The sequence below is a fragment of the Copadichromis virginalis genome, linkage group LG18 (genome assembly GCF_057382275.1).
Source record: "Copadichromis virginalis isolate Kocher_CV1m ecotype Utaka linkage group LG18, C_Virginalis_male_GT1.1, whole genome shotgun sequence".
Taxonomy (NCBI): Eukaryota; Metazoa; Chordata; class Actinopteri; order Cichliformes; family Cichlidae; genus Copadichromis; species Copadichromis virginalis.
In genome coordinates, this window is record NC_140635.1 from 26,687,894 (window position 1) to 26,708,913 (window position 21,020).

The 21,020-nt window shown below is 40.5% G+C and overlaps 2 protein-coding genes across 2 annotated transcripts; both read right to left on the reverse strand.

Annotated features, from left to right (window-relative positions):
• Nucleotides 1-3,609: 3,609 nt before the first annotated feature.
• Nucleotides 3,610-7,081, reverse strand: LOC146688074 (complement factor H-like). Its single transcript, XM_085438895.1, has 8 exons — nucleotides 6,958-7,081; nucleotides 6,685-6,876; nucleotides 5,850-6,038; nucleotides 5,297-5,338; nucleotides 5,015-5,176; nucleotides 4,756-4,926; nucleotides 3,983-4,008; nucleotides 3,610-3,858 (listed from the first exon to the last, which is right to left on the reverse strand). Exons 1-8 carry the CDS (start codon nucleotides 7,010-7,012, stop codon nucleotides 3,838-3,840), a joined length of 858 nt encoding a protein of 285 aa, XP_085295021.1. The 5' UTR covers nucleotides 7,013-7,081; the 3' UTR covers nucleotides 3,610-3,837.
• A 3,016-nt stretch (nucleotides 7,082-10,097) lies between these two features.
• Nucleotides 10,098-16,269, reverse strand: LOC146688075 (complement factor H-related protein 2-like). The gene is made up of 9 exons (XM_085440416.1): nucleotides 16,160-16,269; nucleotides 15,870-16,058; nucleotides 15,182-15,358; nucleotides 14,916-15,092; nucleotides 14,111-14,173; nucleotides 11,585-11,607; nucleotides 11,085-11,319; nucleotides 10,447-10,475; nucleotides 10,098-10,339 (listed from the first exon to the last, which is right to left on the reverse strand). Exons 1-9 carry the CDS (start codon nucleotides 16,215-16,217, stop codon nucleotides 10,295-10,297), a joined length of 996 nt encoding a protein of 331 aa, XP_085296542.1. The 5' UTR covers nucleotides 16,218-16,269; the 3' UTR covers nucleotides 10,098-10,294.
• Nucleotides 16,270-21,020: the final 4,751 nt, after the last annotated feature.

Here is a 21,020-nt window from a genome sequence, read left to right on the forward strand (position 1 = left end):
TCCTTGGACAAGCTTCACCTCAGTCCAGTGTAATATATTCATATTCCAGGTATTCCTCATAAAATGAGTTTGTGACATGAGACCATTTTGATAATTATGTATTTTTTTTCATTAATTTAAGTAAATTGCAGTTTTTGTATCACTACCTCACTCTTTCACAAGTGGTGTCAAAAATGACCCGGAGCAGTTCCTATGGAATCTTCTATGAACCTTTAATTCTTCGCATCTCTGACTGTCCCCCTTAGACATCTACCTGCCAAGTATGGCATTAAAATCTTTTGGGTGTGTGATGCACCCACCCCATATGCAATTGATGGGATCATGTACCTAGGGAGACAACCAGGGGAAGACATCCAGAAGAATCTGGGGGAAAACATTGTCCATCAGTTGTGTAGTGGATTCAGACACACAGGTCGCAACATCAACACTGACAACGTCTTCACCAGCGTGCCTCTTGCAGAGCATCTCCTGGAGAAGGGTCTTACTATTGTGGGAACTTTGCGACAGAACAAGCCAGACACTCCTCCAGTTATGAAGGCTTCCAGGTCTAGAGAGGTCCACGGCACTGAATATGGGTTCAATGGCAGTGTGACCATGATCAGCTATGGGAGAAAAAAGGGAACGGCTGTTCTGCTGCTCAGCACAATGCACCACAGCGAGATGGAGGATGAAAACAGCCCGAAGCAAAAACCAGAAGCAGTTCTCTTCTACAACCAGACCAAAGGAGGAGTAGATACTATGGACCAGATGGTTGGCAACTACATTTGCAAATGCCAGACGCAAAGGTGGCCCACGGTGCTTTGGTACAACATGATTGATGCCGCTTGTGACACCTCACATGAACAGTCGACTGGAAGGTACCCCGACCCTACCAACCTACATCACTAAAGCAATGGGAAGGTGTGGAGGGACAAAAAGTGCTCCGATCTGGCAACAGGAAAGAAGCACACAGCAGAAGAGAAAGAGGTGCCAGTTGGGTCCAAGAAAAAAAGATCGCAAAGCCACTGATTGCTGCTTTGTGACAGCTGCACACAGTGAAAGGAGATAAGATGTTTGTGTGTGTATATATACGTGGACAGGGTTATGGTCTCTGGACCTGTTGAATGTTCTCTGTTCGTCCTCCATATAGGGACACACAAACATGTTTTGACACCTAATTGACCTGATTGATGGTTAAGTGCTAAAATGTGAAGGAAAGGAAAGAATTTACATGTCAAGTCTGCATGAAAGAATTTAAAGGAAGTCTAGAAATGCACTTCAGGACTCACTCAGGTAAGGAAGCAAAGGAATCAGTGGAAAGTGTCATTAGTCATTGTTAGGCTGCTTTTTTTATTCTTTACATCACTACCACTTTCCCACGCTGATAATCTCAATACTCTCCTTATTGAAACATCATTAATATTATGATATGACATAACCCCAATCACAGCTTGAACTAAATCCTTAACGTTTTGCTTGGTTTTGGAAATGAAGCTCTCTGCTACATTCTTATTCCAAAATGGATTTATTATTAAAAAATACAAAACAAAAACACAACATGTACATAAGTGTTTACTGCCTTTGCCAAGACACTCAAAACTGAGGTAATGATTTATAGGACCAGGATCAACAAAAAAAAACCCTTAACCTAAAAATTATAGTTCATACAAGTTTTTGGTTTATTGTCAACATATATAAAGTATTGTATAAAGATTTAAAATATCATGTGACCTCATGTGACCATGTAATGTTTGTTATTGTCTGACTAAATGCATTTTTCTCCCACATATTAAACATGTAACCAAAATTGGATTTTATCATCTAAAGAATATAGCCAGAGTCCCGCCTATTCTCTCTCGGGTCAACACGGAGATGCTGATGCATGCTTTTATTACCAGTCGCATTGATTACTATAATGCCCTGCTCTCTGGTCTTCCTAAAAAGAATATTCCACCTTTACAACTTTTACAAAACCCGGCAGCTCGTGTGCTGACGCTGACGAAGACCAGAGGGCGGGCCCACATTACACCGGTTTTAGAATCGCTGCACTGGCTCCCCGTGTGTTTCAGGATCAATTTTAAAGTTCTTTTATTGGTTTTTAAATGTCTTAATGGTTTTGGGCCTTCTTATCTCTCAGATCTGCTTTTACCATATGAACCCTCGCGGACCCTGAGGTCCTCTGGTACTGGCCTTCTGATTGTCCCTAAAGTCAGGACACATACTCACGGAGAGGCAGCTTTTCAGTGGTATGGTCCTCGTCTGTGGAATAGCCTGCCGGAGGAGCTCAGGGCCGCAGAGAACGTACATGTTTTTAAGAACAGGCTCAAGACCCACCTTTTTAATTTAGCTTTTACTTAACGTTTATTTATTTTATGCTTATTTATTCTATCCTGTTATTCTATGATTAATTTAGGCTTTACCTAATATTTATTGATTTTATTCTTATTCATTTTTTAATCTTCTTACTCTATTTATATTTATATTGTATCCCGTTCTTATTTATTTTATCGTTTTACCCTGTATATATCCTATTGTGTCATATCTCCAGTGTTTCCTCGGAGGGCGCTCTCTGCACCGGGGCTGTGATCGACCGTGGCTGCTGTGGCTCTGGGGTCCTTTCAGCCTGGCTGGGGGGCTTCTTTGCCTCCCTCCTGCTGTGTGCCCAGCCTGGAGGCTGCGGTCTGTGACCGGCTCCCGGTGCAGACGGCTCCCTGTTATAGTGTTTCCTCACCTGGCTCATGCGTACCCAGCCCAATTTTACTCTTTAAGTGTGCATGTGTGCGTGTGTGTGCGTGTGTGTGTGTGTGTGTGGGGGGGGGGGGGGTATGTGTGCATTCACATCGCTTATGTTAATGAGAGTGTGGGGAGTGAGTTGGAGGGTGGGGTGGGCTGCTTTTAACCATGTAAAAGCACTTTATAAATAAAGATTGATTGATTGATGAGGACGAGGTGGACAGCAGCTTTAAATGGTCTAGTTTCAATTACAGATCGTTTAAACTGTGAAGGTCTGCCTTTAAGTACCAAGGCCTCAGAGAAGAGCTCGAGAAGATGTGGAGGGTGAACAGTGGTCCGTGTAGTAATCAGAGCAGTCCATGCAGCGACGCCCAAGCTAGACGAGTGACTTCGGCAGATCCCAGAAACAACATCTGAGATCTGTCCAGAAGAGCGCAGCTAAGATACTGCACGAGACTCTCAAGCCCTTGTAGAGCACCCGAGCTTGAAGGATAAAGACCGCCCGGCCTTTTATTAGTGTAATAAAATGTGTAAGAACCTTATTAAAAACACTCAGAAAGTGAAAGTTAAACGGTAAAGAAATGTAAAACAAATAGAGGGATTTTTTCTTTTCTTCACTGTTTTCCTATAACTTTGATCAGAATTGTTTGAGAATTCAATATTCCAAATATTTTAAAGTGGTAATGTTTTTTTTTCTTTCCAAACTTTGTTTCTTAATCAATAAATGACAACTGAAAAATAAATAAACAAAAGATGTGTTTTAGTTTGTAGGATCTTTGAGTGTCTGGTGGCTCCAGGTAGGACACGACATGTGAGAACCTTTAGCAACTTGTCACCCTGACACTTCAAAATCAGTGCTCTTCAGATACAAACAAGAACAATAAAGAGCAGCAGGAGTCCTGATGGTAAAATCCGAGACTTTATTCTTTTCACTGGTGTTTTTGTATATATGTGACACACACACACACACACACACACACACACACACACACACACACACACACACACACAAATCATTTTCTCTGACACCTTCAAAGATGAAAATGAAAAGCTGATACAGGGTGTGATGTGATCATATGTCAGGCGTCTCCTTTAAAAGCTCCAAGGTGGTGATCAAATCCTCAGCTACAGCTGTGCTTTGCACCTCTGGTTAGAAGAAAATATGTTTTATGAATAATTTACGAGTGTAAAAAAAATCAAGATGCAATTCTTATTCTTTAAATGACAGATCAGAGCAATAACAGCATTTCTTTTAAAGAGGAACACTCACCACTGCATGCTCTGCCCTGTTACAACCTGTAAACAGTGATGCAGAAGCTCAGTGTGAACACTTCAGTTACTTAACATTTGCAGATGAGGTGTGTTCAGTTTTCTACATGTCTACAAGCTGCTGGCAGTTTTTTTTATCAGGTTTGATAATTTGTTTAATCGACTTTACTGGGATACTGTTTAAATCACTGCATGAGGCAGAAGTTTCTATAGAAGTGGATATGGTTGTTTACTAAATAGTCCCCTGTGTTTACACGAGGCACAAAGTAAACAACATATTTATCAGCCTCATTAAAGGTGATCACACAGTAAACTCTGTTTAAAGCTTTTTTGCATGTTTTAAAGAAATACATATTCATCAGGTCTATAAGATCTATTGTGATTCCACTAGAAATTGCCAAGTGGAAAAGGCAAGGATAACTTCAGGTTTAAATCATCACAGGCATTAGTGCAGGGAAAGGGAAGCTGTCAGGGCTGCAGCACGTGCTACAAGGAATCAGTGAATCAGCAGAGTTGCTGTAGTTTTTTCTGTGTGTTTAAAGGAGTTTAAAGTTGTAAAAGCTTGCTTGAATTTGACGACACTGAGAGACATTAAGTGCTCAGATCTTTTAAAATGTAGTTGTTATTAAAACGATTCATGTTCAGTTGTTTTATTTATTAAAAAGTTTTCTTTCTTATAGGTAATAAAAACTTGTTAACATGTAGGCAACACAGCACTGAAAACTCTTTTCTGACTGACACGTTCAAACATAGAGAGTTTACAGTAATACTTACATTCAGTTGCCTCCACTCTTCCATTGATGCATCGAACCTTAGAATAATGTTCTAACGACCAGCTGTGTGGTTTCACACACTCCACTCTCTCTTCCTCACCATTTTCTAGGTGCACAGTTCCCACAGATTTGTATGCAGGATTGTCATCGGTGTTGACAGCACAGAAGTTAACTGGACACAAGAAACAACCATCAAATTAAAATTTCTCCCCAACGCTTTAAGAGATCCTTAAAAATGATTATCATTGATGTGTTTATACCTCTGCACTCAGGTAAGTCTGACCACATGCCACTGCTGATACACTTCACTCTTTCTGGACCCACTAATCTGTACAAACGTTGGCATCGGTATGTCAAATGGTATTGTGAAGTTTGCTGAGCAACAGCATTTTCAATAACAGGAAAGTTTCCGCAACTTTGAACTGAAATGAAAACGCAGGAATATTTCTGAAAACATACCAAACTGTCGCTGAGGTAATGCACTTAACATTCTGATTGGTCAGCATGAATAAATTCAAGGAGAAAATAATGTACTTATTTACTTGTTGTATAACGAAGACGTGTGTCTCCCTCATTTGAAGATCCTGAAAGATACAAAACAGTTATTTTGCTTTGAGATTAGGCCAATTTGAACATTTTCTCTATTATTATTTTATACAGTTTGTCAGTCATTTTTATGTTAACAAGGTTCTACACACACTACATATGCATCCAAGAACTTTTACTGCTCAAAAACACCCAGAAATAAAAGGATAAAGTCACTGTAGTATGTATTAAATATCTGGTTTTTTTGTATTTTTGTATTTTATTAAATTTCACTATGAACAGCAGAAAAGACTGTAAACAGACACTGACAGTCCACTTCCTGTTTAAACGTGCATCATTTGTAGACTGTAAACTTCGATTGATTGCAGACTACTTATTATTTTTTATTTATTATATTTCTGACCACCTGATCATTCACTAAACATTCTCATTCATTTGTGCACTGATACAAGTGTCATGTGATCAGTTGTTTTTAAACTTACTGTGGATTATTGCCAATTCATAAAAAGTAAATACATAAATGCAGATCTCAGTAAACAGTCAGCTTACTGCAGGTCGGGCCTTGTGTCCAGCTTCCTTGTGTACAAACAGATTTTGTGTTGTGTGCTCCCTCTGCAGTGTATCCATCCTCACACTCATACTGCACTTCTGAACCTGCAGCAAACACTTCCTGGTAGTCCTGATGAACGATGACTGCATGGGGGATTTTAGGAGGCACGCTGCACGCATTCATGCTTTCTGTAAAATTAGATTTAGACTCAAAAACGTTATTAATCCCAGAGCAGGGCCGTTTGTTTGTAGCTTTTTCACAGGATCAAACCCACAAAACCTACAGTCCTTAAACACTAATCATAAAAACTCCTGTGAGTTGAGTTATGGATCAAAGAAAAGTGAGGACCTGCTACTGTAAACAAATTACATAAAATGCCTTTATTAACAGCATTGGTCTCAAATTTGTTCTGTGTTGACCAGTATTAATTTGGTTGACCAATAGTTTTCATCATAGTGTGCAGACTGTGGTGTCCAACCGGATACTTACAGATACTTTGCAGTTAATCCAAATTGCTATAGCAAGAGTACTATCATCATACGTCTCCTGTATCATCTTCCCTTTATTGGCTCCTTTAAAATGCAGAATTAAATTTGACACTCCTCCTCTGACATAAAAGGTCTTAAATAAAGAGTTAAAGTTTCTAAAAGTAGAATGGGAGGCAGCACTTTCATCTATCAGGCCCTTCTTTTGTGGAACCTGCTCCCAGTTTAGATTGAGGAGACAGACACCCTCTCTACTTTTAAGATTAGCAGTTTAAGGATCTTGGAAAGAAGGCGACCAGATTTCTTTAAGTGGGTGAGCAAAGAAAGAAGAGCTATTGGCAGGACTTACCTATACACTGTGGCTGATGAGACCATTTTCCATTGTGACATGTGCTGGTTGCCCACCAACCCTTCATTGCTAGCGTACGTCCTTCATTGCAGGTGTAGCTCAGCTTGGTGCCCTGAGAGTAAGTCTCTTGCTTTGGGGCAAAGAAGCCACCGTCCAGTGTGGGAGCATCACAGGCCTGTGTGGTGCTCTGTGCTGAAACACAACACTGAAGTAAGTGCAAAACATTATCAACCAGGGTAAATGTTTTTCTGTGAAGTTACTTGTTGTTCTCACCGTGCAGCACTCCAGGAAACCAAAGAAGAGCAAATGCAAAATATTTGATGCACATTTTTAAATCGTCCAACAACAAAGCAGCACCAGCAGTTAAAGGTAATCCACATGAGAACCAGCTACTTATCACAACTGTCACCCGAAAGTTTGTGCAATCACCTTGGCCCTTCCCATTTTGTGGGATGGAAAAAAGTTCGTACACATCCAAAACAACTTTTGAGAAAGAACGTGGAAAAAAATACTGTTTTCCCACAAACGTTTACTCAAATATGTGGTCACATTTTTTTTATTGAAGTTGTTTTTAAACACGAATAAAAGAAATATGGGAAAAATCTCAGCAACATCTATTTTTCATTGATTTTATTCGTTACACATTGGTTCGTATGTTTGGAGCAGTTCTGAGCATTTTCCCTGAAGCCAACCAGAATCATTTACTTTGAAACATCAAATCAATGAAACTATTTACTGTCCAAATTTCAAAGTCACTTCCCGGACTCGATGGATCAGAGGCTGTATGTTTGACCTGATTGTGCAATTCATTCAGCTGCTTCTAAAGGTATATCTAACATTGCTAACATTTTTATGGTTTCCATCAAAGTTTACACACTACTTGAAATGACTGTAAGAAACATATATCTGTGTAGTAAGTAGCAACGATAATGTGGGTGATATATTCACGGTGTACATGACTCTAATGTGAGGATTAATGCAAGAAGTCAAAGTGATGCAGTTGAACCTTGGTGAGGTAAATACAGTCACATTACTCCACCATTTTATTTTAAGCGAGCATCATTAAATTGCTAGGCTAGCATCGTGGTGAATGGAGGTGTAAGACTGGACTCATATTCTCTGCTCTAATACATCCCAAAGGTGTTCTGTCAGATTGAGGTCATGACTGTGAAGGTCAAAGTTGCTCATCTATGTCTTTATGGACCTTGCTTTCTGCACTGGTGCGCAGTCCTGTTCGAATAAGAAGCCTGTTCCATGAAACCTCTACGTGCTGTTCTTGAGCTGATCTAAAGCCGTCATGAAGGTTGGAGGTCTGTAACGATAAACTCTACAGAAAGTTGGTGACCTCTGCTGACTGTGTGCCTCAGCATTTGCCGGCCCTTTCTGTGTTTTTACGTGGTCTACCACTTTGTGGTTGAGTTGCTGTTGTTCCCAGTTGTTCCTAATTGTTGAATCATGAATCTGAACTCAACTGAGAAGTGAGACCTGAAGTTCTTAAGATGTTGTTCTGGGTTCTCGTGTGACTTCCTGCAAGGAACATAAAAACAGAGGGGAACGGGGACAGTGAGAAAGGACACTTAAAAAGAAAAAAAAATCTCCCGGATCACCTGTTGAGAGAAAAAGAAAGAAAAAAGAGAACAACATAATAAACACAGCACTATTGCATTAATCTAGCTAACAGTAAATAAGAGTAGTGCAGCACACAGGACTGACAGCGCACAATGTGCTTTGAGGTATTAGCCAAGAAAGGTGTAGTTTGTGTCTGTGAACACCTGTGTGGATCAGCACACTTCTATTCAAAAGGTTTCTCCATGTAATGATCTGCTAGAGGGTGTGGGGAGACATAGACCCGTCCCCCAGGGCTTGAAGCAGGTATGGAGGAGATCCAGGCCCCATACATCCAGAGGTCCCAGAGTGCGAGAGCCCAAGGAGGACCACTGGAGGGGCATCCGTGCCACCCTCCTGCGAAGAGCTGAGGAGAGCCCCAGACGAGGGGTCACCCAGCAGCCACGGAGTAGAAGTCAGAGGGGGCTGCAGTGGCGTGCCCGCAGGCTCTGCCAGAGTGAACTGAGGCACAGGCCCAGAGGCCTGAGGGCCCCCACAGGCCAGAAGAGGCCTGGCCGGTACATACCTGAGCGCCCAGCCCCAGACACCAATAACCACCAAATTGGAGTAAATCTTTCCTGTGAAGGTTCACCCGTTTCTCAATTTCTAGACAAACCTTTTCTAGAAGAAACAGCTGAGAAACAAATTCACTGACATCTGTTTCTCAGCTGTTTCATCAGATCAGGACATGACATGTTTCTTGTCAGCCAGGTTCTATTTCAGTGATTTCTCGACCTGGTAGTAATCAGGTAAGTAGGCTGTGGCTTCTTGAAACTGAATTCACCTTTTGTGGTTAAAATGTGGTTAATTACTGTTTCATGGTTTAACAAGAGGAGCAATTACTCTTTCACACAGGGGCAGATTGATTTGAATAGCTTTATATCCCTTAATAAATGAAATCGTCATTTACAAACTGGATTTTGTATTTATTCAGGTTTGTTTGTTGAATATTACAAAAAACCAAAAATACTTTGTCAAACCACTGTTCCTGCTTTTTTTTAAACAATACAGTAATCCAGGGTTTACTCTAATAAAATGTAACCTTTATGCTGAGTCTAAGAAATCATTGTCCTGTTAACATAAATTACAAATTGTAAATTAATGTCAAAAGTGTTGGGAAAAGTGATTTTGTTATGACTTCTTCTCAAATGAGATACAGCAACTATTTCAGTCAGACTTCAGAGCTTTTCCTGAAAAAGATTTGTTGAGGGTGATCAATTATTTGTGACTCACATTAGATTCAGGAGATATCACAGCCCTCATTCTTTTGGACATTAGCTGCTTTCTGCTTTTGATATTGTGAAGCACAAGAATCTTTGGGCTTGGCTCAAATGCTGGGTTGGATATAAGAACTTTCTCTGTGTCTGATGGTCAGTTCTTTAAATCTTCTGCCCCTGTTTTTTGTGTGTTTCTTGGACCAGGACACCAAATGAGGGTTTTTGTGCCGTCACAGACTGTTTGAAAATGTCAACCTGTGACAACTGTTAACTGTGTAACAGTGGATCAGTGTGTGTATGACACGTTTCTCTGTGATACTGTGGTGCATCAACTCATCATCACCTCATCTGTAAAAATGAGTTCAGCCAACCTTCAGACGAAGCTGTTTTCTGCAGCTTGTATCCACAATCTCATTCTCTCGGTCACTAACCAAAGCCAACACCATCATGAAGTAAAACAAATCAATAAACTTGTTCCTGTGTGCTTACTATAATGTTTCCGTTATTGTTATTTATTGAACAACATTTTGATGTACATAGTAAAAGAACTGTTCTACACAGTTAGCAGACAAAGCAATACAAAGACGTCTCTGATGATGAAACATTTTATTCAGACCTCAGCCAGCCATCGACACTTTATGGATTCAGTGTACACATCATGTACTGAGTGCATGAAAAGTTCAAATCATTTATGGACAGTTTGGTGTTTAAAGAACAATCAGCCCCAAAACTGGACAAAGAAAAGAAACATGTTTCATTGTTGCTCTGCAGGTTCTGGTTGAAGTGTTTCAGAAAGGTTGTGTTGTCAGTAGGGTCATTCTTCTGCAATCAGGCTGATTAAAACACAAACAAACAAACAACAGCTGAGTAAACAACATCAAGCACATTTATTTCAAAGAAACTATATTTGTTTGAAAATAAATCAAAGAATAACACTTACAAAATATTGAAATTCATATCCATCACAGCCTAAAAAAGAAGCAGATAGTTTGTCAGTTAGAAGCTCAGATCCATAAACTTTATCAGTGAGGACTGATTCACTGCATTCAAAGATAAACCTACAGAGGAAAATCCTCTCTGTTCTTAAAGAGCCAGACTGCTTTTATTCCTCATGTTTTACTTTTATTCCATATTAACATTTGTTGAAGTTACTTCATTGTGTGTTTTGTAACCATAACAAACTGTTTTGTGGTGATTTGGGGGCAACTGGAACAAGTGTGGATGCTGCACACTAAATCACTTTGTTCCTGTGATAAAGAGTGAATCTCCTGCTTTGTGTGATGTGCTGGGACGAAGGCAGGTAGATGAGTTTGGCTGTTGGAAGCTGGGGACAACTCTACATACAACAACATGATGTGAATGTGTCATTCCTATACACAAACATCAGCTGCAGCTTTTAACAAATCAGCAATGCTCTTTCAGTGTGTTCCTGTGTGGGAAATGTTTATTTTTTTTATTTTTCTTTCACTATTCCTCTCGTTTGTGTATCAGGTCCCAGAGAAGAAATTTTCATACATGTTTGCTGCTAAAGGAAAATAGAAACTGAAAGAGTTAAAATGTAAAGAGATAAATACTTACATCTGCCCAAATATATTCTTCTGTTAGCACACTCAACATAAATATGTCTGTCTCTTCCAGTACAAGAAAAATATTTTTTTTCTCCTTCCCACATGTAAGCAGGTTGAGCTACTGCAAAACCATAACCAGCATATCTAGCAGGATCCACCACACAGACCGCTCCTGCAAAAACAACAACAAGTAAAAAGAAACATAAGAAGAGTCTAAGGAGCTTGCAAAGAAAAGTGTCTGGAATTATTTAAGTTGCTTGAAGACGTTTCACCTCCTCTCATCCAAGAAGCTTCTTCAGTTCTAAGGTCAAATGGCGAAGAGTCCCAGATTTAAACCCAGTGGGAGTTTCCCCCCAAAGAGGGACAAAAGGACACTCTTTGACTACGATGACCTGGATGACTGAGAACCTTCACAGACATATTGCCGTACATTTTGGGAGAAACACCCTTCAACTGCAGGAAATTTCACACCTTGCTTTCAAAAACACACACCCCTCATTCTGAACCTACACAACTCAGGGAAGAAAACACACCTGAAGACAGTCAGGAGAAATGGGTTAAGAACTTTTCAGACTGGAATCTCACTGAACCTGAAAAGAGAGTATTAGCCAAAGGACTCAATTTTTCCATTTCCCCGCAACAGTTGCCCATAGTGGACCTCATCACAGCCACAGAAACCGCCATACGGATTAATAAATTATCACAGACAGAAGCAGAGCAAATCAGGATGAAAGTCTCCGCCACCCTCTCCAGTGCCAAAGTCCCTCCATCCAACCTCACAATACAGGAAAAGAAGGGCGTGAGCAAAGACCACAACATCACTGTTTTAACAGCTGATAAGGGAAGATGCACCGTGGTCCTAAACACTACAGATTACCATACAAAGATCACTACTCTCCTCAGTGACAACAATACCTACGAAGCCTTAAAGCGAGACCCCACAAGCAGCTACAAAAAGAAAGTTATAGCTTGCCTTCAAGAATCATTGACCGCCTTACATATCACCGCCTTTACCCAGGGGATGCCATACCCTGCATTTACGGACTTCCTAAAATCCACAAGGAAGCTGTCCCACTCAGACCCATAGTCAGTAGCATAAACTCAGCCACTTATAACATTGCTAAACACCTTGCTACCATCCTTGCACCTCTCGTGGGGAACACCCCACACCACATCAAGAACTCCACCGACTTCAAAGTCCAGAAACTTACCCTGGACCCAGATGAAACCATGGTGTCCTTTGATGTAGTCTCTCTCTTCACTTGCATACCCACCACGGAGGCTGTGGAGACTATCAGAAAACGACTACAAGAAGACAGCTCCTTGGAGGACAGGACCAACTTCACACCCGATCAGATCTGCACACTGTTAGACCTCTGCCTCACCACTACATATTTCAAATACAACGAGGCTTTTACAGACAAAAACATGGCTGTGCCATGGGCTCCCCCGTGTCACCTATTGTAGCCAACCTTTACATGCAGGAAGTGGAAAGGAAGGCTCTTGGCTCTTTCAAAGGGTGAGTACCCAGCCACTGGTACAGATATGTAGACGACACCTGGGTCAAAATCAAGACACAAGAAGTGGAATCCTTCACTGCGCACATTAACGCTGTGGATAAGAACATCAAGTTCACCAGGGAAGACACAAAGGACGACTGTTTGCGTTTCCTGGACTGCGCTGTGCACATTGAAGAGAACGGCAACCTCAACATTTAAGTTTACCGGAAGCCCACACACACGGACCAGTACCTCCTGTTCGACTCCCATCACCCTCTGGAACACAAACTTGGAGTAATTAGGACCCTACACCACCGGGCAGAACATGTTCCCTCTAAGCCTGAAGGGAAAAAGAAGGAACACACACATGTAAAGGAAGCACTTAAAACATGCGGTTATCCTAATTGGGCGTTCTTAAAGTCAGCAAAGATGCACAGAAAAGAAGACCAGACACCAGCGAGGGAGGATAAGAAGGACAGACGCAACAACATTGTCATCCCCTATGTAGCCGGTATATCAGAGAAACTCAGGAGAGTTTTCTCCAAGCATGACATCCCAGTGTATTTCAGACCCAGCAACACGCTCAGACAGAAACTGGTTCACCCGAAAGACAAAACGCCAAAACACAAACTTAACAATGTGGTGTATGCTGTACAGTGCAGCGAGGAATGCTCAGACCTCTACATTGGAGAGACCAAACAGCCACTTCACAAGCGCATGGCACAACACAGAAGAGCCACCTCCACAGGACAAGACTCAGCAGTCCATCTGCATCTTAAGGATAAAGGACGCTCTTTCGAGGATGCCAATGTTCACATTTTGGACAGAGAGGACAGATGGTTTGAAAGAGGAGTGAAAGAAGCCATCTATGTCCACTGTGAGCGACCATCTTTGAACAGAGGCGGGGTTTACAACACCAACTCTCTGCCATCTATAATCCAGTTTTGAGATCCCTTCCCAGACGCCTTAACGCCCACTCACATCCTGGGCCATCTGATCTCAGGAATTCGCATGATAAGGTGGGGCCAGGTTTCACAATGAACACACCCGAAACTCTGGCTGATTGGGACCCACACCCAGTTTCACACCTTGGCTCATGTGATTAGAGGATCATCAGGGGGTCCTTTTGTCCCTCTGTGGGGGGGTCACTCCCACTAGGTTTATATCTGGGACTCTCCACCATTTGACCTTAGAACTGAAGAAGCTTCTCGGATGAGAGGTGAAACGTCTTCAAGCAACTTAAAGAAGTCCAGACGCTTTTCTTTGCAAGCTCCTTTGACTACGATGACCTGGATGACTGAGAACCTTCACAGACAGATGGAGAGTAATGACATGATAATTTAGAGCTTCCTCAGATCTGTGATAAGGGTTGGGGTGAAAATTGAAGCCAAATAATCTGCAAAGCATTTGAAATTTACTAGTTTCCGTTTTCTTTTTTAATGCATGTCTTGCAATTCTTGTTTCTAAATCAAAAATGAGATTTAAAGTATACACAAACACAGAGATGAGGTGCACGGACAAAAGATTAAAAATGTACCTCCCCCCTCAGGCTGGACGTCTGTGTCTGATGCAGGGGGTCCCTGATCTGCTGATGATTCGTCTGCAGAACCGAAGATATTATTGAGACTATTCAGCTTAAAAGCAGCTTTAATGCTAACGTGCTCTGTCACATAAACTGTTGTTTACCTGCTGACTTGCAAATGAATTCAGAGCACAATTCAAGTAACAGTGGCAATCCTATCAGATTTATTCTCAAATTTTATACAAATTTTCAAACAAGACAAAAGTCCTACATCATTTCAGTTACTGCTGATAAAAGGTGTGGTTGTCATCCTATAAAAACTAAGCAGCCCATGTAAAGAAGAAAAAAGACCCCAAAAAAGGTAAATCTTCCCTGTTATGATGCTGACAGACTGTTGCCAAAGTAAAGTTTAATGTCTCTCAGACCTGGACTGCATTTAGATAATTATATGGATTTTTATTTTTTCCACTTTCAATTTAGTGAGACCTTGTTGTATTTATTATGCAGCTTTTGTTTTGTTTGTTTGTTTTGGATTGCAGGGTTCATTTTTATTGTCATAAGCAGAAATAAATATTCTTGCAGGTCATTTGTCATCTTGCAACATTGGATCAACCTGCACCAGGAAAAAGTAAACAAAAAACTGTCCCAAAGTGCAACTGCAATTTCAAAAGCCAATAATTCAGTTTCTACACATGCTGTGCATGAATCTCTTCTGATGAACGTATACAGAAACTGGTTCCTTATAAACTTTTGTAACATTGTTTTAGGTTTTAGAAAGGTGAGAAAAAATAAAATTAAAGGGTATTTTTTACACACTTACTGCATGTTGGCCCTGCAGTCCATTGTCCATGTTCACAAATGATATTGTTGCCCTCTCGAGTATAACCTTCTTCACATTCATACTGCACTTCTGAACCTGCAGAAAACACTTCCTTGTATTGATGAATTATGACTGCATGAGAGATTTTTGGAGGCTCATTGCATGAATCCCTCCTTCCTGTGAGGAACAAAAAAACCTGTCATTACAAGCCGACTGACGAAGGTGGTGAGAAAGTGATTTGTTTGTGTGGGATCTGGCAGACTTACTCTCACAGACAGGCAAAGGGCTCCAGGTTCCACTTCTACACCTGGGCCTACTGTTGCCTTTGCGTTCATATCCATCGTCACATTGTACCAAAATAGAGTCCCGTTCTTTGTACCAACCGTCTTCTGCTTTATCATATTTCCCATGAGATATTGTTGGGGGGAGGCAGGCATTTTGATCTGAAGAAGATAAAAAACAACAAACTCATTTGATGACTTTCTTTAAACTGTATTTTACTTGTTTTCATATTATTCTTGTCCTCTAATTGATTCAAGATTCTTTATTTGTCACATGCATAGTTATACGACTACAACACGCAGTGAAATGTATCCTGACACGCTCCTCGATTGTTCTGATTTAGGACCCTGTTCTGTAAACAGAAGAAAGTAATATCACCCGTCAGACTCACACTAAGCTGTCAAGTAATTGCTGGGTTTGGTATGCATTACATTACTGTGTACTTTTAAATATTATACTACATATTAGAGTACAATTTAATAAAACAAATAACAAATAAGGATAATTTTTTATGGCTTCAAACTGAATGCATTACTTCTTTCATACAACAGCATCACTCCACATTGTTCTTTTAATGAACAGCTAACTGATGGTATTGAATAAAGTTCGCACTCCTGCAGATTTGTAGCGTCTAACTGAAACAAATTTGTTGAGATATTACTGAACACTTACCTATACACTGTGGTTTATGAACCCAATTCCCATCTTCACATCTGCTTCTCGCCCACCAACCCTCCACCACCGGTTTCAGTCCAGAATCACAAGCGTAAGTGAGCTCTTCTTTAAGAAAGTAAGTCTCTTTTTCAGGGACATAATAACCCCCATTCAGCACAGGAGCCCTGCAGACATTTTCATTTTGTGCTGAAAAAGTGATGAACAAGTAAGCAACTAGAGGAAAATGCACTTTTTAAAAGTGTGTTTTTAAGTATGAAAATAGCAGGAAGTGAATTTAATATTCTTACCATGCGTCACTCCTGCAAACCAAATCAGAAGCACAAATCCAAGATAGCGCGCACACATCCTGTCAGGAGCTCAAATACTGCAGAGTAACGCAACAAACATGAGAGCACAGAGACGAGATAAAATCAGAGGTGGTTAATAATTATTTACGGAAATTCCCCCAAAATCTAACCATGCCTGTGGCATCATGCCGTAACTCTGCCCACATGCCCAAATGGAGCAAGCATCTAAAATCCAGTAAACTGGAGGGAAAAGTCAAACCTGTAGAGTTACATTTTTTCTTCCTTCAAATTGATTTCAGACGCACAGGAAAACTGTACGAGGAGGAATGTACTGACCAGCATTGCAAAAACACTTGCTTCTGTACAATTATAGTTGCAGACTCTCTGTGCACCTTTAGTTTGAGCTTCAAATTTCTAATTTAATGTTGACTTTTGGTTTTATAACTGTAATGCCAGCGTGTCTGTGTTTGTATGTGTGTGTGTGTGGTGGGCTGGGTTACTCTATATATCGTCCAGGATTCAGCCTTGTTTGGAACAGCTCTCACAACAGTTTGTTTAGAGTGCGCATTTCAAAATGATTTCCCGGACTGCCGTGATCAGAGGTCACGGTTTTGTTGTTTTGAAATACCAAACACAGCCAAGCCAAAGGTCAGGCTGGAGTAACACAGGTGAAAGGCAAAAAAGTGAAAACATGTTATAAAATAAGGAGGAATAATGATTTAGAGTTAGATTATTACTGATGACTGTAATGCGATCCTATAGTTTGTGTGTGATCACCATCTCCTGGATCTTCATGGGCTCTGCATTAAAGTGCTGGTGGGAAAATTGGATTTCTGGCTATAATTTCAAATGGCAAAGAAAACATAAAACATCCCATAAAAGAGCAAATATTTTTAACAGCGAATATGTTGACATCATTTTGTGTCACATGACATATGTAAAGGTTGTCCTGCTTTGACCTTATTCGCTGCTTCTGCTCCAACAAATTCAACTGATGTCATCAAATTAATCAGTTAAATATTATATATGTGCAATGCTGTAATACTTAGCTCAGGACAAGCATAGCAATGCTAGAGCTTGACCTGTAACTGCACACATTAGTACAAAAACTGAGGCTCAGCATCAGCCACTTGATGTTAGCTGACCCTGCAGATGCAATGATAGGATTTGTATAGAAAACAATGGCTGAATGAAAGCACTTTACCACCTTTACATTTTAATGAGGAGATTTTAGGATGGTACATTCTCAAAGAAAGGCAGGAAAATAAATGTATCATAATGTCATGCTCTTGGTTGATTTGAGTGTTTTTAAATGCAACTGTATTCTCGCATCGCCCTTTTTCTCCCTGTTGATGATCCAGGGAACATCTTCAGGCAACATTTCTGTTACTACTTTTGATTCTAATGAATCTGTAACTTTCTAATTTCAGGGCTGGAAAATGGCATACATGGTGTTTCAAAACGAGAAGAAATGAAAGAGCACAACTTCACTCTCTGAGCTGCTTTTTTGGGATACTCCTTTATTTATTTATTTCATGGAAAAAGCTCTGCTATGATTTGAACATTACTTTTAAGTTCCTGAAACGGGTTCAAAGCTGCAGACAGACGCTGAGAACAAAACAACACCAGTTGCACAGAAGCATCGACAATGTGTGAAAAATATATTTGTATCCAGCGGAAAGGGCTGACACTCAAAAACAACATTTTGCATGCATCCATCCATTTTCTTCTGCGCATCCGATTCAGGGTCGCTGACAGGCCGGAGCCTATCGCAACTGTCGCAGGGCGAGAGGCAGGGTGCACCCCGCACAGGTCACCAGCCAGTCACAAGGCCACAGAGGGGCCAACACGCTCAGATGTTCACATCTTGCCAATTTAGAATCACCAGTTCATATTTAATTGTCACTTTTGTAAAATCAATAAATAAAAATCATTCACTGTGAAAAAAAGAAAATAAATTGCGAGTAGAGTTTGATGGAAAGAATAGTCCAGACACTTCAATTTGATCCAAGGATCTGCTGGAAAATCTGCATCTCAGTGCCAAATTGCATGCATTTCCAGTCACAAAGAGACAAATTTAACTGGGATGGGAAGTGTTCCAAGTGTTCCAGCCTTTGCTGTCCAAAATGAACACTAGGGTGGAATAAACGGACTCAATAATCCTTTTCCTTCTAGTTGCATCCACTCCTTCAGCCAGCACTCTATTCTCTGCCTTGTAGGCGCTTACTAACTATCACACATGTTCAAAGTCGAATAGCAGGAAAATAAGATGTTCAGTGTCTTGCTCAAGAACACTTCAGACTGAAGAATCAAATCACCAACCCTCCAAAAAGGTGGAGGAGCCACTCTACTCCTGTGCACAGCAAAACAATTGTTTGCCAATGAACATATAAGAAAACATTGGATTTTTCCCTCTGGATAGTTATGTGAGAAAAATCAGACTTTCAGTAGGATAATAATACTAATCTTAAATCCATGGCTCAAAAAGAAGAAAGGGAAGTTTACTGAATGGCAAAGGTCAAAGTTAAATATTCTAACTTGTGTTCATGTAAGACGGCCTTGAAGGAAGTTTAACAAAGTGGTCAATGCAGATTGACTCCAGATGCCTCGTATTTGATGTTGTGTTACCACAGTCAGACAGAAACCTTTGGAGCAGCTCTTCAATCGCTCACAGTGTGGGCACTGGGTACTCTGACCGCTGCTGATAAAGTCCCCGTTGGTTCTCATTCACCTAGGAAGCATCCTCTATGTAGGTTTCATCCACCAATACAGCTGGAGGAGAAATACTGGGGTAGACAGGCCCACACTTAGTGGGATTTGCTGTAAATGAATTGCAGCTAGCCAGACGTTGAAAAAGTACAGAGATTCTGTATTTAAGTAGAAGTACAGATACTAGTGTTTAAAAATACTCCAGTAAAAGTTGAAGTACTGATTCCACTTCTTTACTCAAGTGAAAGTGAAAAAGTACTGAAATGTACTCAGAGTAAAAGTAGCTCTTTGAAACACATTTCTACCAGCTGCTTCTATGCAAAGCTAACTGAACCTTGTTTTTTTATTAATGTAATAATAAAATAATATTAGGAAATGGAAATACAAACTTTATTTTAGTCTAAATTTTAATACTAGTAAATATTCTCAGTTTGAATCAGTGAAGCAGAACATGAGCAGAGAAAAGAAATCTGTTTTCTGTTGGCTACGTTGTAGAGGATGACTCTGCATCTAAGCAAAAGATGAGCACAGTCAGGGGCTGAAGTGGGATTGAGCACGTGGGGGAACGCTAAAATCGTTCTTAATGGCTCAGTGTGGGCAAAAGAATCACAGCACACAATAATTCTATTGAGAGCTCCAGTAGATTTTCTTAGTGTACAGGCTGTGATCAGCTGACACAAGGTGTCAGCAGATGTCTCGTGAGTTGTTCTGGCTAATTTCCATTCTCTATACAATACACAGTTTATGCTGTCTTTATATTAGACACTATAAAGTTGGTATGAAGGTGGAATTCAGTGATTGCATCTCAGCATCATCAGTTTAACTTCATGAAACCTTAGCCACTGTGCACCGGTCACACACTGTTCTTTACTTTAAACCCATCACAGTGCAGCAAACCACAGCGAGTCTACTTCAGTTTGTTTTGCAGCAGGTTTCACAACATGAACAAAAGCATATTGTCACATGCACAAACCCGATATCCAATTTAAAAAAACGAGGACTTACATGTAAGCTTTAAATTTCCAACACCACTGATCAGTCCTTATCTTTAAATATAAACATTTCTTCTTTCTTTCCTGTCTTTGTCATCTTTCTCCATCTCTGAGTGAAGTTCGCGCCCTTTCTTTTCTCTCCCCGTGAAAACAGCAGCTGGACCTTTAGCTTGCAACACTGTGCTACAAACTGCACACAAACGGTTCGTGTGTTTGCTGATGTTTATTGATCTGATAGAAACATTGCATTTGAAATTACCTGCCACAGCATGTTGCATATTCCCCTATGTGAAGTCTGAAAGGCCGAGGGCCGTGGGAACGAAAGTGCTTTACTGTCAGGGGACCACGATTAACAGGCAGAGCCTAAAGAGGCGACAACTCAGGTCACAAAAAAATAAATCAATGAACCTGTGTTTGTCCCACCTGAGATGGGGTTTTGAGTTCATTTATGGAGGAGTTTGAGTGGGTTTAACAGGATTTTTGTTAATTACGTGTTTATTTTTATGTTAAAATGTTAATGTAAAATAAAATGAAACCAGCACTTATGTCACTGTTTTCTCATGTGCTGCTGTGTTTCTGCCCACCTGGTGGAGTCCAATACCGACTCTTCCTTTGAGCTCTTTGTTTAAGCCCTGTCAGAAATGTCGGGCTCTTCACATGTTAATAAAGCTCCTCTGTCGGCTCCTTGGTCCTGGAAGGCATGTAGGAGAATGTGGAAATCACATCATGAATGTGCATCTGATAAATCTGCAGCAACTTTGCGATGCTGTCATGTCAACATGGTTTCCGGCACCTCACTGAATCTATACCATGAAGAATTAAGGCAGATCTGCAGGCAAAAAGGGGGTCAAACCTTGAAGTACTAAGGTGTTCCTAATAAAGCGTCTGGAGATTATATACGATGGAACATGAGCAAGCATGCACTCTATCCAGTTTAAACATCCTCCAGTCCCAATGAGGTTATTCCTAATCCTTAGGAAGCCAATCACGGCCGTCACAGATCACTTGTTCTGATACTCGTGGATTTGTTTTAGTTCGTATTTTGATTATGAAGTCATCAAACCACGAGCAGATTATTAACTGCAACAGTAAAATGTGTTAGAATTGTTTATAGTAGCTACATTTCACAAGACATTATGTAACAGTGCTGGAGCCACACA

Bases quoted from the DNA above. Each gene is read 5' to 3' on its own strand.
- LOC146688074 (XM_085438895.1), bottom strand. From the start codon at position 7,012: ATGTGCATCAAATATTTTGCATTTGCTCTTCTTTGGTTTCCTGGAGTG. The intron at 5,339-5,849 runs GTAAGCTGACTG...TGTATCTTTCAG, and splicing joins GACACAAGGCCCGACCTGCA to GATCTTCAAATGAGGGAGAC. The intron at 4,009-4,755 runs GTAAGTATTACT...CACTGTTTACAG, and splicing joins AAGAGTGGAGGCAACTGAAT to GTTGTAACAGGGCAGAGCAT.
- LOC146688075 (XM_085440416.1), bottom strand. From the start codon at position 16,217: ATGTGTGCGCGCTATCTTGGATTTGTGCTTCTGATTTGGTTTGCAGGA. The intron at 11,608-14,110 runs GTACATTTTTAA...GACTGTCTTCAG, and splicing joins CGTCCAGCCTGAGGGGGGAG to GTGTGTTTTCTTCCCTGAGT. The intron at 10,476-11,084 runs GTAAGTATTTAT...CTTCTTTTTTAG, and splicing joins AAGAATATATTTGGGCAGAT to GCTGTGATGGATATGAATTT.